Source organism: Cricetulus griseus, chromosome 7, assembly GCF_003668045.3.
Source record: "Cricetulus griseus strain 17A/GY chromosome 7, alternate assembly CriGri-PICRH-1.0, whole genome shotgun sequence".
In the NCBI taxonomy this organism is placed as follows: Eukaryota; Metazoa; Chordata; class Mammalia; order Rodentia; family Cricetidae; genus Cricetulus; species Cricetulus griseus.
Window position 1 is genome coordinate 8,601,506 of NC_048600.1, and position 15,288 is coordinate 8,616,793.

Sequence of the window (15,288 nt, forward strand, 5' to 3'; positions counted from 1 at the left end):
GTAGTCAGAACATGCAGCTGTCAGAGAGGAGGGTAGAATAGAATCTACAATAGCTGGGGTCTTTCTGTCTACAATGAAGAGAGTGCACATTCCCGGAGGTGAGAGGGTGTTATGAGAAAACTGCATAGAGAGATAGGATGATGAACATCCAAGACCCAGGAACACCCAGCCCCACAAGCCAGACCTCACAAACATCAGGACTTAGTTGAGTAAGCATCCTCTTACTGAAAGTGAGAAACAGTTTTAGGCACCCATAGCATGCAGCTCCATCCCCAGGCCTTTACAAAAGCTTTGAACTTTGTTCTTGCACCCAATATTCATGTGGCAGAAAACCTCCCCCTGGCTTCTCTGGCTTCCTTTGGTTAGTCTAACTTCCATTCCAGCTACTCTCCATTACAAATTCCTTAAGAAGCCTTCTGTTGAATCTGGTTTAGTCAGCAACATCCTTGCCTGAGAGAGCTCTGACAGGCAGCTGGCCAGCCCCACACTGGTTTCCCTTGGGTCAACCATCTATGTATTTTCCAGTCCACTGTGCCCAAAAGGTGGGGATCACTCATAATGGTATTTTTCTACCTGCACGAAACATGTCTAACTGCAACCAGATTGTGTGGCTTACTGAGATTAACAATTTATTTGTCTAAAGTGTTCTCAACAGTCCTTCTATCCCATTGGTGTGGTAATCTCAAGAGAGAGAGACAGAGATGGTCAGAGACACAGACAGACAGAGACAGAGAGACACACATAGAGAGCAGATTCCAGGAAGGTCAGCAGACCAGATTCTTGCCTTTTCCAGGCTCCAGGAAGGCGGGAGAGAATATGTGAGGTCTCTTAAAGCCATCAGTCAGACTCACACTCTGTCTACCCACTTTACTGGTCAAGCCCTAGTCAAGGGGAGGTGTGCAGGAAAGGTCAGTCAGCCCACAAGAAAGAAGTGGCAAGACAGGAGAGGAAAGAAGGAATTATACATAAAAATATCATCTACCATTATTGTTTATTCTGGGATAAATGAAATGTAAGGAGGGGAATGAAATAGGTCAGAGAAGCATTCTTTACAGAAATATGCTCACCACCTTCTCTCTTCTTCAAAACAAACTGATGCCCACTTAAACACTTCTTTTTCATTAAATATCTAGCAACTAAGGGGGTGGGGAATCAACCTTTAGACTGGTTACTTCTCTAACTGAACCACAGGAATAATATTTTTAATTGATAAATAAAGAAAAACATGAAAATATTTTGTTTGGGAGGAGGGTTGATCTCTAAAGGAAAGCAGGCCCTTGCGCTGGCTACTCCTTGGAATGCAAGCTCAGAGTGTGGGAGGAAGCGCTCTGGTTTCTGCTGGATCCCCATCAAGCTGCAGCAATCCTTGGATGCACCTGTAACCATTAGCTTGGTCATTAAACAGCAGCCCAGCTGTTGGGTTGGTATGTTTCTACCCTCATTAGGGAAGAGCACTCAATCCCACACAAGACGCCTGGAGGCTAGTGTGGAACCCCAGCCAGACTCTCTAACCGGCTCCATAGATCTTATTCTCTCACCAAAGCTTTCCAAATCCATTTATAGGCTATGAAAATATTTTTTACATAATTACAATGTTTTTCACAAAAGCATCACTACTTAAAATGATTTTAGTTAAACCAAAAGTAAGAACCAGAGCTGGGGAGATGGCTCAGTGGGTAAAAGAGTTTGCCATGCAAGCAATGATGACCTGAGTTTGGATCCCACAGACAAGCTAAATGTACAACTCAAGCATCTGTAATCCTGGGGCTTCCAGGAAAGTTTACAGTAGGCAAACAAGGTAGAAAGCAGGGACAGATACCCATATTGTACAGTGGCATTTGAACATCTGTATTCACACACATAATGCACGTGTGCACACACGTGAGAGTACACATACATACAATGGGAACCTTGAAAAAGCAAACTTGTAAAGTGCACTTAGGCTACAAGAAGTTTTTAGTAACAGCATACTGCTTGTATGTAGGATAACCTAAGAAGTTAAAGATTATTTCAAAATTATAGACATATTTACTTGATACACACCCACATCACAAACAGTCACACACACACACACACACACTCAGTAGTATAGAATTTGTCTATCACAATAATTAACTGAACATAACCAGGTAGCAATTATCTATTGGGAAAGAAAACAAATAGGACAGAACTAAAACCACAGAAATATCCTAATCCTAATACTATTATTTAGAGGTGTGATATAGCTGGGTATGGTAGCATAGGCCCATGATCTCAGCACAGGGGAGGCAGAGAGGAGGATCCCAAGTTTGAGGGTAGCCTGTGCTACCCAATAATTCATAAACATGTTTAAAAAGCCACAGGCTAACAATGCCACTCCATGGTAGAGCACTTGCCTATATTGTGAAAGGCATTTGATTCATTCCCAAGTATTGATCCCCTCTGAAAAAGAACTTGATAAAGAACTATGCAAGATGCTAGGGAGATGGTTCACTCAGTAAAGCCAGGCAAACATGAGAACCTGTGTCCTATGCTCCAGGACTCACCGAAAAGCTGGGCACAGAGGCACATACCTGTTAAGTCCAACCCTATAAATTCCTTTGTGTTGTTTTTCCCTAGGGGATAGATAGATAGATAGATAGATAGATAGATAGATAGATAGATAGATAGATAGATAGAGAGATAGATAGATGTTTGACTCTCAAATATTCAGGAGCCATACTAAGTTTTGATTTTTTTTCAGTGTCTTGAAATTAGCTTTGACATCCAGAAATACCTTTGAATGTGCATATTATTATGAAAGTGTGGGCCTTTGGAACAAAAAGTTGTCTCTGGCACTACAGACTGACCATGGAGGAATTTAAACTACATAATAACCCTTCTCTCTAGAAGGCTTTGCTCCATCACTGTTCATGTTACTGGATAAGCTTCTTGGAAGTGTTGACAATCAATTTATGTTACTGTTTCCAAGCTATCTCTAACTCACATACCTTCCTAGACAGAGATGGAATCAAACAACTCTTGGATAAGTCTTACACACCCTCTACCTCATCACCAAGTGCAAGATTGTGCAGGCAAATAGTAAGGAACGCCCCATCCTTCTGCAAAACCTGGATTCCTGAGATTAGCCTGATAGAACTATGTTCACTCACTTGAGTGCCAGTCTATACACATAATAATGTTTTACTATCTATGCTGTCAAAGCAAAGCATTTGCCAGACATCATCAAGGAGAAGGTAAGTTTTCTGTAGCCACCTTTAGTCCTAACACCCATATTGCATTATATTTTGGAATTACAAAACTGTGTGCAGGTGACCAAGAGGCTTTGGGACCTGATTTTGCAAGGGCAAAAGGATGACGCTTTACCATTATTCTTTCTGTAAAGCAGTTGGTCTCACGCCTTAGCCCTCCGAATGTTTATTCATCTGTGGCTGTTGTGAGCGGTGGTTTTTATCAGCTTCTTGGACAGCTGGCAGGTCCAAACTCCATTGTCATTTAATGACCAATGAATCAATGTGGAGCCAAACACAAGGATGTATCTACTTGTACACTCATTGATGGTAGTCTCCATTTGGTGCATCCCTGGGCATCTCTCCATCCAAATGCACACTTAGTTCATCAGGAAGGATGTCCTAAAAGGCCCTCAGCACATGCATTAGTAGCTGTCCATCCCTGTGCAGAACAGTTTCCAGGGTACTAGGCCCCTCCTGCTGCTGCTTTTCTTTCCCTGTCCCTTCCAAATTAAGTGCATGATATTTCTCAAGGGAAAACTCATCCTCAGTAGCATTTCCAACATGTTGATGGGCCCTACGTTACAATCCATCCCTTATACAAGAACGGGATATTATTCTACACAAGTTCTATACAAGAACTATAATTCTTCTTATCCAAATCGATTGTCCCAACTTCTGCCTTTCTTCCCTCTTTTGGAGAAGGCCAGTCAGTACAAGATAAGCTTGATTCTTCTATGCTCTGAGGCTTCTTCTGCCCTATCACAGATGCTCTCAGCTACACCATGGACACCCACTTCATGAGCATTCTCTAACCAGCTATAAGAATCAAGGCCTCTGCTGCTTGGCTGGCACCCGTAGACTTCTCAGGGACAAATGCTGTGTCTCCCCACAGTGTTCAGATTTGGATTGTCTCCTCTAATGGTCTGTAAGACCATTTATTTTCTCTCTCTATCTCTCTATCCTCTGTGTGTGAGACAGATGGACAGCAGAATGTGTTCTTTCTCTCCCTCCCCCAACTGAAAATCCAAACATCACCGATCCCCTCTTTGTTGTACCAATCAATCTACAACCATGGGAAGTTCTCATTCCAGAAACATGAACTTCTGTCCTCCAGAGGATGAGCTATCACTACTTGTCACCACACCCTGACACACTTTCATGTTCTGTCATGTTTTCTGACACATCTAAACACAAGCCTAAAAGCTAATACAGCCAGACACACATTCAACCACCATGCTTCCAAAAGTGTGAAGATGTCTCCTGTGCCCATAGAGTCCATCTTCCTCAGGTTCTGGACTATGCAGTACAGTCAGGCCACAGAGGAAATGCAAGGGCTTGAACAACAAAACCATGCTGTGAGATCATGCTGCACTTCTTTCCAACCAGGCAAGGGAGACATGGGGAGGATAGAGGATTTCAGTCAGCCAGCCTCTAGCTGTTGGGTGGGAGCTGAGCTGTCTGTTACAGAGAATGACTGCAAACAGTCAATATAGACTACAGAAGCCAGGGAAAGACAACTCCTGAGGTACCAGTTTTCTTCTGCCAAAAGTTGCCTAATGGACTATGTTCATGTTGTGTCAGCTCTGGGGCTGCCTGTTTAAATAAAAAGCATTATATTTAACACTTTTTAAAGTGGGCTTTTTTAAAGTTTAACAATACTGTGTATTTGTGGTACCAGTATTACTCTCTCTTTCCTTCCCAGCCCCCATCTCAGTACATCAGAATATAAATCATTGGTCCTCTTAAGAGTCTGAGTTATCTGTGTTTATAGACCTTTGGGAAGTTAATCTATAAAACATGACATATGCCTCTTCTGGAATTTAAGATGTCTGCTTCCTTGAATATAACAAAATAAACTTTTAGAAGATGATATTGAAATATAAGCAGCCCACTTAAAAGTTGAGCCCTTACCGTGGGAAAACAACTAGAATTAGCAGGGAGAATTCCAACACCAGGGAAATGGCTCAGTCAGTACAGTGCTCGCCACACAAGCATGAAGACATGAGTTCAGGTCCCCTGAGCCTGTGTAAAACCAAGAATGGCAGCACATGTCTGTAGCCACAGCGCTGGGTCAAGGGATGCTGGACAAAGACAGGAAGAACCCTGAGTCCCAACAGCCAGCCAACCTAGCCAGTTAGCAAGCCCCAGTCTTAAAAGGAAGGTAGAGGGTAATCAAGGAGAAGACTGGACATCAGCCTTTGACTTCCACATACATGTGCTTGCTCATGTGTGTGCTAACGTGTGCACATGCTTGTACACACACACACACACACACACACACACACACACACACAGAGAGAGAGAGAGAGAGAGAGAGAGAGAGAGAGAGAGAACTTCAAATTTCTACTCTTTCCCAATTAGGAAACCTGCTATAAAAAGTAACTGAAGGGAGTAATTGCCTCTCTCTTAGTTCCAGTATCACCTTCTCAGACAGGTAACCAGGGGTCCAAGGACCATTTCAGCAAGACTTGTATTCCTCCTCTCCTAGGCAAGTAACACAGCCATCAACCCTAATAAGTCTTGTATCACTCCTGGTAAAAAAAAAAAAAAAATGTTCTACCATGCACTGTAATAGAAACATTAGTTCCAGGTGTCAAGTTTCCCATTGCCCACTGACTACAGTAACAGTGTATCTGATGTGAACACTCACCACCCTCAAGGTCAAACAGCTGAGCCACACACTCCTGGGTACATGCTATCCCAGTCATCTCAATGGATTTCCTTTTATAATATCACCCTCCAAATGTTCTACCATTTCAAGTTTCCCCTCTGAGTTAAAAATGCTACAAAAGCAAGTAGAGGGGAGTTTGGTTTCCATACTGAATTCTTTTTGACACATCACCAAGGAAGGTGCTGGAAAAAGACCTCCCTCATTCTCACCTTCCTGAAGACCCCAGATCACTGGGTTCTCTCTGTACCTTGGAGGTGCTGAGGTTTTTCAAATCATATACTTGGCAGTTGTCCTTGTAAATAATTTTTTTTACTTTTAAAGGAGACACAATTCACACTCTATTAGAATTTTCCAGTGTTTAAAATGTAGAATTCTGTGCTTTTCAGTGTAGTCATAAGACTGTGCAATCATCATGACCTAATAAACTCAAGATCATTTTCTATCACCCAAAAAGAAATTCCTGACCTATACACAGGCACTCTCCCCAGTCCTGGGAATCACTAACCTGCTTTCTGCCTTTGGGGTTTGCCTATTATGGATGTCTCATACACATGGAATCATATAGTATGTGGTCTGGATTCTTCTGTGTCTGGATTCCTTCACTCAAAGTAAGCTTAGAGTTCTAGCAAGTATCTGCACTCCATTTCTTTTTAATGGCTCGAATTCCATTCTATGGAATTACCTCACTTTGTTTAGTCATTCATCACTTGATGAACATTCAGTCCATTGTCTCTCATTAGATACTGGGCTGTGATGAACAGTTGCATACAAACCTCTGTGAGAATATGGGTTTTTTTTTCAATTCTATTAGGAATTAAAAATTGCTAGATACATATTCACTGTGTTTGTAACTTTTTTGAGAATCCTGCCTTGTGACCATGATCCATTGTTTTCAGCAATACCAGAAGGTTCTCTGTAAAGATCCAGGACTGATATTCACTATTCTCCAAGTCCCAAAACCTGACATTCTTAACACTGAAAGAAACTAAACTTATTTTATAATGCAGCACTTCTCAACATGTGGGTTATAACCCCTTTGAGGTCACATGACCCTTTCACAGGGGGTCAAATATCAGATATCCTGCATATATGATATTTACATTACAATTCATCACAGTAGCAAAATTATACTTATGAAGTAGTGGCAAAATAACCTTCTGGTTGGGGGACACCAACCATGAGAAATTAAAGGGTCCCAGCATTAGGACAGTTGAGAAGCACTGTTACAGTATTTTACTAGTGCGTCCCGATTTTCGGTTGCCTCCAAACTTGATAGAGATGATTCTGAGAGTTGACATGGTGTTGGAGGATGGGTTGGCAGGAGCACTGACAATGAATGGCAGTTACAAGCAGAGTTTCTTGGGAAGCTTTTGGTGCAAGTGTCCTGTTCCCAGTAATCAGTTGATCAGATCCAAAATCTAGATGTGTTTGGCAGATGAAGAAACTGAGCTTCCGACTGGGGGGATGCTCAGTGTGGTAAGTGCTTACCACATGAGGACCTGAGTTTCGACTGGCAGCATCTATAAACAAAAGTTGTGTATAGTGGGGTGCAACTGTCATCCCAGCACTGAGAGATGGAGATAGGCACACCCCAGAGGATTGATGAGCAGTCAGCCTAGCTGAACCTGGGAGCTCCAGGTTCGGCAAGAGACTGACCCTATTTCAAAACATAAGGTAGAGAACAAATAGAGAAAAACACTAATGTCAACCTGTGACCAGTACATGCACCATACATGTGTGAGTGAACCATCATACACACATGCATACAACATACAAAAAGTACCACACACACACAAGAAAGAGAGAGGGGAGAGAGAGAGACAGAGACAGAGGAGAGAGAGAGAGAGAGAGAGAGAGAGAAAGAGAGAGAGAGAGAGAGTCTAGACCAGGGTTAGCAAACAATAGCCTCCAACAATTTACCCAGTATTCTATAATCTGTGACATATTTTAAAGTTCTCATTTTAAATAGGTATCAAAACATTTATATAAGAACCACAATTTTTTCTTGGCAACTAAACCTAAAATATTTACTGAGCTTAAGCACAAGTTTTTTGTCAACACTGCTTCCTCTACAGAGAGCACCTTAACAGCAGCTTAATGGTTGATTTCCCATTCGTTCGTTTCACCTGAAGAGTGCTATACTAGATGCAGTCATAGAGTCTGCTCTGCTGAGTCCACCACACTCCCCATTGCCAGCTCTTATCTGCTTATTCTGATGAACGCTCTTTTGACCAAGTATTTGTCCTCTGGGGCTCATAGAACTGCTTTCTGTTCCTCAGATGAGCTTATTAAGCTACAGAAAACAGGACTCTACACTCTCCGTTATTGCTGTTTGCAAGACACCAATTTTGGCCCAACCAACTGTAATGAATTACAATAGCTCACTTCCTTTTGCAGCCATATCTTTTTGGTGTGTGTGTGTGTGTGTGTGTGTGTGTGTGTGTGTGTGTGTGTGTGTGTGTGTGTGTCTATCTGTTAATCTGTTAATCTATCTGTGTCTGTGTATGTACAAAAGTATGTATCATCTATTTTAATCAACATACAACATATTAGGTTTCCTGATAGATTTTTCAAACAAGTGATCATCTCCTCACACCTTCCCTCCCTTGTGTCCTTCCACCCCAGCAGTCTTCTGCTTTTATGTTGCACATACTCTAGTGCCTCCCTCACCTACCACAGCCCCTCTTTCAATGGAGAAAGCAACATGAGCTCTTCTGCCAACCCTAATGTTTCCACTAGTCCTCGTAGCTTCCCCCAGTGTTATGCCGGTACTCTAGGGAAGGCACACACCGATCTCGAAATTGTATCCCAAGACACAGCATGTCCTAGAGACCTAATCTCTTCTGTCCTTCTAAAGTCAGAATCACTTGCTTCTCTTTCACCTTCCAGCCCTCAGCACACTGTGGAGTTAATGTTTGGATTTGAACTCTTCTATGAAGAGGAAACTGAGGGTACTGAAGGATCCCACTTTTCCTGGATGGCCACTGTTGCCTTCCCCTCCTTTCAGTCATACAATAGGCTCCCATTCTTCTCTGACATCATAGATACTTTTAGGTCCCTCCTCCTACTGTTCATTTCCCCGTATCTGTCTTCTTTCTAGCATTTTTACTTGGTTTTCCTATTTCAGCATCTTTCATGGGCCTGCAAAATTACTTGTTTTCATAGCTTTCCAACTTGACCTTCAGCTCTCAATATAGTGCAAGCAGCAGTAAAAATAGCCACATTCCCCTTCCTGTCTTTCAGATATGACTAATGTTTCAGTCCTTCCTAAGCCATTTTTTGGTCCAGTTCCATATTTTAGAGGCTTTGAGAAGAGCGCACCATCATTGAGGGCATGAGTTGGTCTACTTCACTAGCCTTCACTAGCTCCCCACTACATAGAAAATGCAGACAAGAGGCAAGGGAGTTAAAAACTAACATCATTTCATTTTCCAGAAGACCACTCAGCAAGGTTTTAGAGTTTAAATTCTCATAGAGATAGGAGCGTGGGTGTGTAGATAGACATACATTTGAATAACACATCAACCGGTAACCAACCAAGAGCACCATACTTCATCTTCTTTCCAGTGACCATCAATCAAGCCATCTTTTCCTGACTTTTCCATTGAGCTAGGATATTCTCCCTCTATCAATATGATCATGAGATTTCAAACATTCCCTTCTTATCGCTTCCTAACTTTAGAGAGTTTTCAAAAAGTGCTTATATGAGATCCCAAGAAATTTAAGTACCTCCCTTCATTCACTTTTAAAATCAGAATTGGAAAAACATGCTTGGGGGATATTTCCATGGAAGGAACACTCCCCTTGAAGAACTCAAAGGGTGTTAAGAAACACAGTGGTTACAGCTGTTCTTTTGTGACTGTCTTGCCTGGCAAAGAGATGATTCCAGTGGTTTCTACACACTTCCCCAAGGTCCTGATTTACTTTTGTTATCATCCCAATAAGCCACACCAAACTGTCACTCGGGAGCCCAGCCACCAGGCCCAGAAGAGAACTTTCTCGAAAGATGAAGTATAGACAAATAAATCTACGACTGAATTTTCTATGGTAAAAAATAAGTGTTAATCATCAGAGGGTCAAAATAGTAAGTGGGAGGAGGGGACAGCAGCAGAGTAGCAAATCCACAGCAGATTCCAACTTCTAAAGTGTCAGATAGTAGCAGACCTCTGCCTGGGCTATTTGCACTATTCCTGGTAGTAACAGGGAGCCCTTCTCCACCTCACACCTGGCACACTCTTTGCTCAGTTATGGTGAAGGCAATCAGTCAACATGGACTAAGCAGGAAGCTGCTGGCATGAGAAGGTGAGTCTAGCTCTCGCCTCTGAATGGTCTGTGTCTCGCTCCAGCGCATTCTCAGCAGACACTGCCAGCAGACACTCCGTAGAACCTAAACCACAAATCATCACATTCCCTTCCTTCCCAGCCAGGGCCTGTGTCCTTGAGCTTCACACAGGGAGATACGAAGCATGCTGGCCCCAGATACAATAGTCCTTTACAAAGGCCAGCATGTCTTTCCTGCCGTCTGCGAGGTAGCCTGAAAATGAGGTGAACCTTTCAGCATAAAAATAGCCACCATAGGTGAACCTCACAAAGTCAAGCAGGACAAATCGGGCAGCTCGCAGGGAATGGATCTTGGCAGCTTCACTAAAGAAAACATTTTATCAATACAAACATGTCAGACATGCAGCTGTACCTAAAATTAGAGGGAACACGTCTCCCAGAAGAAGAAATCCTGCAGAAACAGAATCCCAGGCTAGTTGCTCCAGATTTATTTCCAAAGTCCCGGAAAAATGTCTTTCCTCTGAATAAGGAAACCATGCTAAAAAATCTGCTGTCTGGTTGTTTTAGGAACCAAAGGAGGTGTTTTAATGACTCTTGAATTTTATCTACTGTGACACATTACAGCCATCTAAACCAAAGAAAATGTTTCCAAACTCCGAGTCTGTAACACAGGAAAATGGCTGTCTGAGCAGATACTCACACTGAAAGGGTGCGGTGCCTGGATCCTGCCCGTATCTTAAAGAGAAAGCACCTTCCATGGACTGCTCTCCAGAGACCACCTTCGGGGATGGGAGGTACTTGGACTTGAGCTCGTACTCCTGGGTCTGGCCATGATGAATCATTACATTCTGGGAAGTCAAGGGTGCCACTCTGGGAAGAAACAAAGGGGGTAAGAAAATAAGCATGGGGTTTTAACAGCCAGCTAAGAAGGACAGATTAGGAATTAAACTCAGAAGGTGTGGTGAGATTTTATTTATGATCTAACAATAAAGCTTGCCTGAAGATATCTGTCTCTGAGAATTTTTATTATTGGTGCTACAAGAGGAAACACCTGTGCTATACAAGGCTCATCCATGCCACCATTTCTGGCACATAAGGAACTACTGGTTTACAGGTGGAACCAACCAGTGCAAAAGGGATTCGTCTGTTTAGTCAAAATGCATGGCAAGAAATGGGTTGTAGCAGGTGCATCTTATCAAAGACTTCAGAGTGTAGCTACCATGAGCTTCATGAAAAACATGGGGCATCTATTTCTTAGAAAAGGCCAAAGACACAGACCCAAATAGATGGTGCACATACAAATAAATAATAAGAACTAAACAAGCACAAGAGGAAAGTACAAGAAATCAGCCATAAGTATCAAAGTCAGTGTGGGACAGCAAGACTTTCCAAATTGCCTAACTCTAGTGGCTTAGCTCATCTGGCTCTTGGGGCCTCAGTTTCTCACTGTGTAGCAGAGAATTTCTACCACACAAGGCCAAGAGAAAAGATGACTATAAAATCTGAACACACTAAGGCAGAAAATAAAATAGAATAAGCTGGGCATGGTGGTCATGCCCTAATATCAGCATTTGGAAAGTGGAAACAGGGGCATCTGGAGTTCGAAGGAAACCTGGGTTATATGGTGAGATGCTAATTCAATATACATACATACACACATACATGATAATTCCTTTGGAAATATATGCATATATATCATTAAAATACCTCAGGGAAATATCCATTTAATTTTATGCCAGATATCATAATTTTATAAACATAGCTATATAAATTATATAAGTTAACTCAGGTTAAGTATTTTATAACTATCAGCTTCTATAAATAATAAGGCTAATAAATCCTGGGTGAAGACCAATAATGAAAAACACACACAAAAAAAGATACTGACTCATTTTATTATTTATTTAGTGTGCAATGTATGTTTGTTTCCATGTGTGTGTCTGTGTCTGTGTCTGTGTCTGTGTCTGTCTGTGCACAACACAGGTAGGCAGCCAATGTCTTCTTCAATCTGTCTCCACCTAACTGAACCTGGACCTCACCAATTCAGCTAGGCTGGTTACTCAACACTCCAGGATCCTCCTGTCTCTACCTCCCAAGTGCTGGCATTACTGGCCTGTGCTGCTACATTGGGCTCTTTACATCACTGCTGGGGATCAGACTTTACTCACAAGGCAAGAACTTGACCGTCTGAAGCATCTCTCCAGTGCCCCCACTCATGTTCGAGGATTATTAGACTACAGCATACTGCCATTAACAGCAAACAGCCTTTGAAGGAGTACCCACTCACCGGTGTAGTCTGACTCAAAAGATGGGTCCCTCTAGTGACTACCCAAACAGTAGAAGAGATAACATTCTGAGCAAAAGATAGATCATCTTGTCACCAAAGCTCCACCATTAGGTGTCTTCATCAAAAATAGTCAAAGAATCTCATATAAGTTCACTCAAATTAATTCCAGTTGGAGCTAAAGAGGGAGTTGTTTAGTAGTACAAAGCATTCCCGAGTGATTAAGGACCAGAGTGGCTGGAGTGAGGATGTTGGTACCTTGGCATTCACCACTTCAAACCCTGTGGTCTCTAAATGCCTAAACTTGGATCTGGATCTATCTTCCCAGATGTGTGTGGTACCACACAGGGCACTCCCTTTGTCGACAAACTCATGACTGTATTAGGAAAAGCCTAAGGATTAGCACTATAAACACTTCTATTTTGATGATGTAAGTGTTGTTTTGAACTTGAAGTATGCTCCAGGGTTGGAAACAGCTGGACAAATCTGGCGGTCACAAGTCTATTCTGTCAGTCTCCTCCCCAACTTGGAAGTGACTCACTTTCTCTCTAAGCCATTCTGTCACCCTGCACAAAGACACAGACTAGCTCCTGTTTAGAACAGGAGGACCCAGAGTTCCAGGAGATCTAGAGAGCAGCTAACACTCCTGTCCTGAAAGGTAAGCCACTGGGGTGGGGGAGGGGGCTTCCAGGTGAGCAACTCTTCCCTCTGAACTGGAAGAGCAATGGTGGCGGGAAGAGAGTTGCAGGTATATGTGTACAGGGCTCCTCCCCTCCATGTAACAGGTGAAAATCAAAGGAGCCAAGGCAAGCTGTGCCAAGTCTAGAGCGTGGCAACAGCCTCAACCTTCTTTCATCCAACTGCTTCAGAAAGAAAGTTGAATTGGTTTTTAATTATTTAATTTCTTCTTCCCCTGTTTCCAGGATTGGGGGGAGGGCTTAGCTGTGAGAAGGAAACCCAAGCTAGTCACATCACTGTAACTGTAATGTTGGGGGGGGGGTGCAAATTTTTGAAAAGAAAATTTAAAAATCCAAACCATGGGGATTCTGACTCAAAATAAAAAAGGGCACACTCATTGATCTCCTTCCCTCCCTCCTTCCTTGAAACTACAGGTAAGGGGTAAATTATAAATTCTAAATACAATCACATTGGCGGCTTCAAATACTTGAAACTCTGAAGCCCCACCCATTGTCCATCCACTGGGGAATCTCCCTATTTTATCCACACCACAAAATAATTTCTTAATCCTGTACATAAAAACTAGCATTTGGCATTGCTGGAGCCCTCAGGGACCTCAGGTCCCCCTTCCATTCCAGCCATTATTACCTGTTCCATCCAGCTAGCATATGTTGGATTACCCACCAATAAGATGCGTTAAACCAGATTCGTAAGATATTCAAGGTATAGTGAAAAATACTGACTGTTACAGCTAGGTGGGAGCATAGCTTCCTCCACCTACAGTAAGCGGCCTGTTTTGCCTGGAGGTTTAGTTTGTGTCTCCACCTACACCTGTATTTGTGCACAGGCAAAATAAATTTCACAAAACAGTAGCTGCCACCACTGTGAAGGATATCCTGACATTATTTTTCCTCTGATCTATTGATCTAATAAAACATCTATTATATTTCCTCTGATCAGAGAAACCTTTTTAGGCAGTCCTGGGCTATTTCATTCAGGACAGTTCATAGACTATAACCTGAGGCATAAGGACATTGGTCAGAGATCCCTACAGGACTTTAAGCCCAGAGTCAGCAATCTCCCAGCACCTCAGGGGTTCTGGATACTGAATCCAAGTGAAAGATGATGAGTACAAGTGTGGCTGTTGTCTTCCTAGAAAGTCTTAGACAATTACTCTCTCTAACTCAGCAAGACAACCATCCAGGGGTCAAAATGTATTCCCACCCCACCTTCCAAGGTTAAAATAAAAATATTGTTCTCTAAAGGGACGAGACAACCTGGGGTAAAATTCTAACATTTATTCCTCTCCTCAATAAAGCCCTCTCCTGTAGACATAAAGACTGGTCCCCCATTAACAGTGAGCAATCAGAGCATTAGTGCAGGGGAGAAGGCAAACAGCAGAAGTTGTCAGAGTGGAAAATACAACTGAGATTTGGGGAGGTCAAGGATACTGAAGGACATAGTAGAGTAAAAAGAGGAGAGAAACCATTCAAAAGTGATGTCAGGAACATTGTCCTCCAAGAGGCACAGAGAGAAGGAAGAAAGCAAACACCTCCCAAGGCTCAGTGCAGAGTGGGCATTCACAGACAAGTATTACAAATGTACAACTGCAGCAGAGTACCAAATTATTAGAGGCTCCCATGTTGTACCACCAATCCTGGTGATACAAAGGTCCAGGATGCGTTGGAGGAAGCTGAAAAACTGAAAGAGGAAGAATGGAAGTGGAGTCCCTCATCTTTCCCAATCGAGGGTCATGAGATAACACTGATGACCATGACTGTGACAGATGAGGCTGCTAAAAGGACAAGATATCAAGGGTTAAGTGTGCTGTTTGAGTCCACAGAGATGGGAAGCCAACACATACAAAACAGTGACTTTGGGAGGAAGCAGGACAAGGGAGAGGTAAGCAAAATCTTCTCTCACTATGCCGTTCTTAGTTAGAAAACATTCGCAGCAAATAAACCAAGAAGGGTCCCTGTGAAGATAACTGCCAGCAGGAGTTAAGGATGAAAGTGAAAGAGGCCCTTGAAAACTTGAAGCTGTAAAGACCAGTTACCTCAAAGAGTACTACTAGATCAAGGCCAGAGGAGAAAGTAGGAACAAAGAGGTGTTCTGAGCAAAAGCCACTAGGAGAAGGGGTCAGTGTATGGAGAAGAAAGCTG

The 15,288-nt window shown here is 42.6% G+C and overlaps 1 protein-coding gene across 7 annotated transcripts in view; it reads right to left on the reverse strand.

Moving 5' to 3' along the window:
• Positions 1 to 15,288, reverse strand: part of Ltbp1 (latent transforming growth factor beta binding protein 1) — a 373,886-nt gene that overhangs the window by 228,767 nt on the left and 129,831 nt on the right. For all 7 annotated transcript variants that reach the window (XM_027426071.1, XM_027426069.1, XM_027426070.1 and 4 more), the window contains one exon: positions 10,865 to 11,034. In XM_027426071.1, the coding sequence (XP_027281872.1) occupies positions 10,865 to 11,034 (170 nt within the window). The remainder of the gene's footprint in view (positions 1 to 10,864; positions 11,035 to 15,288) is intronic.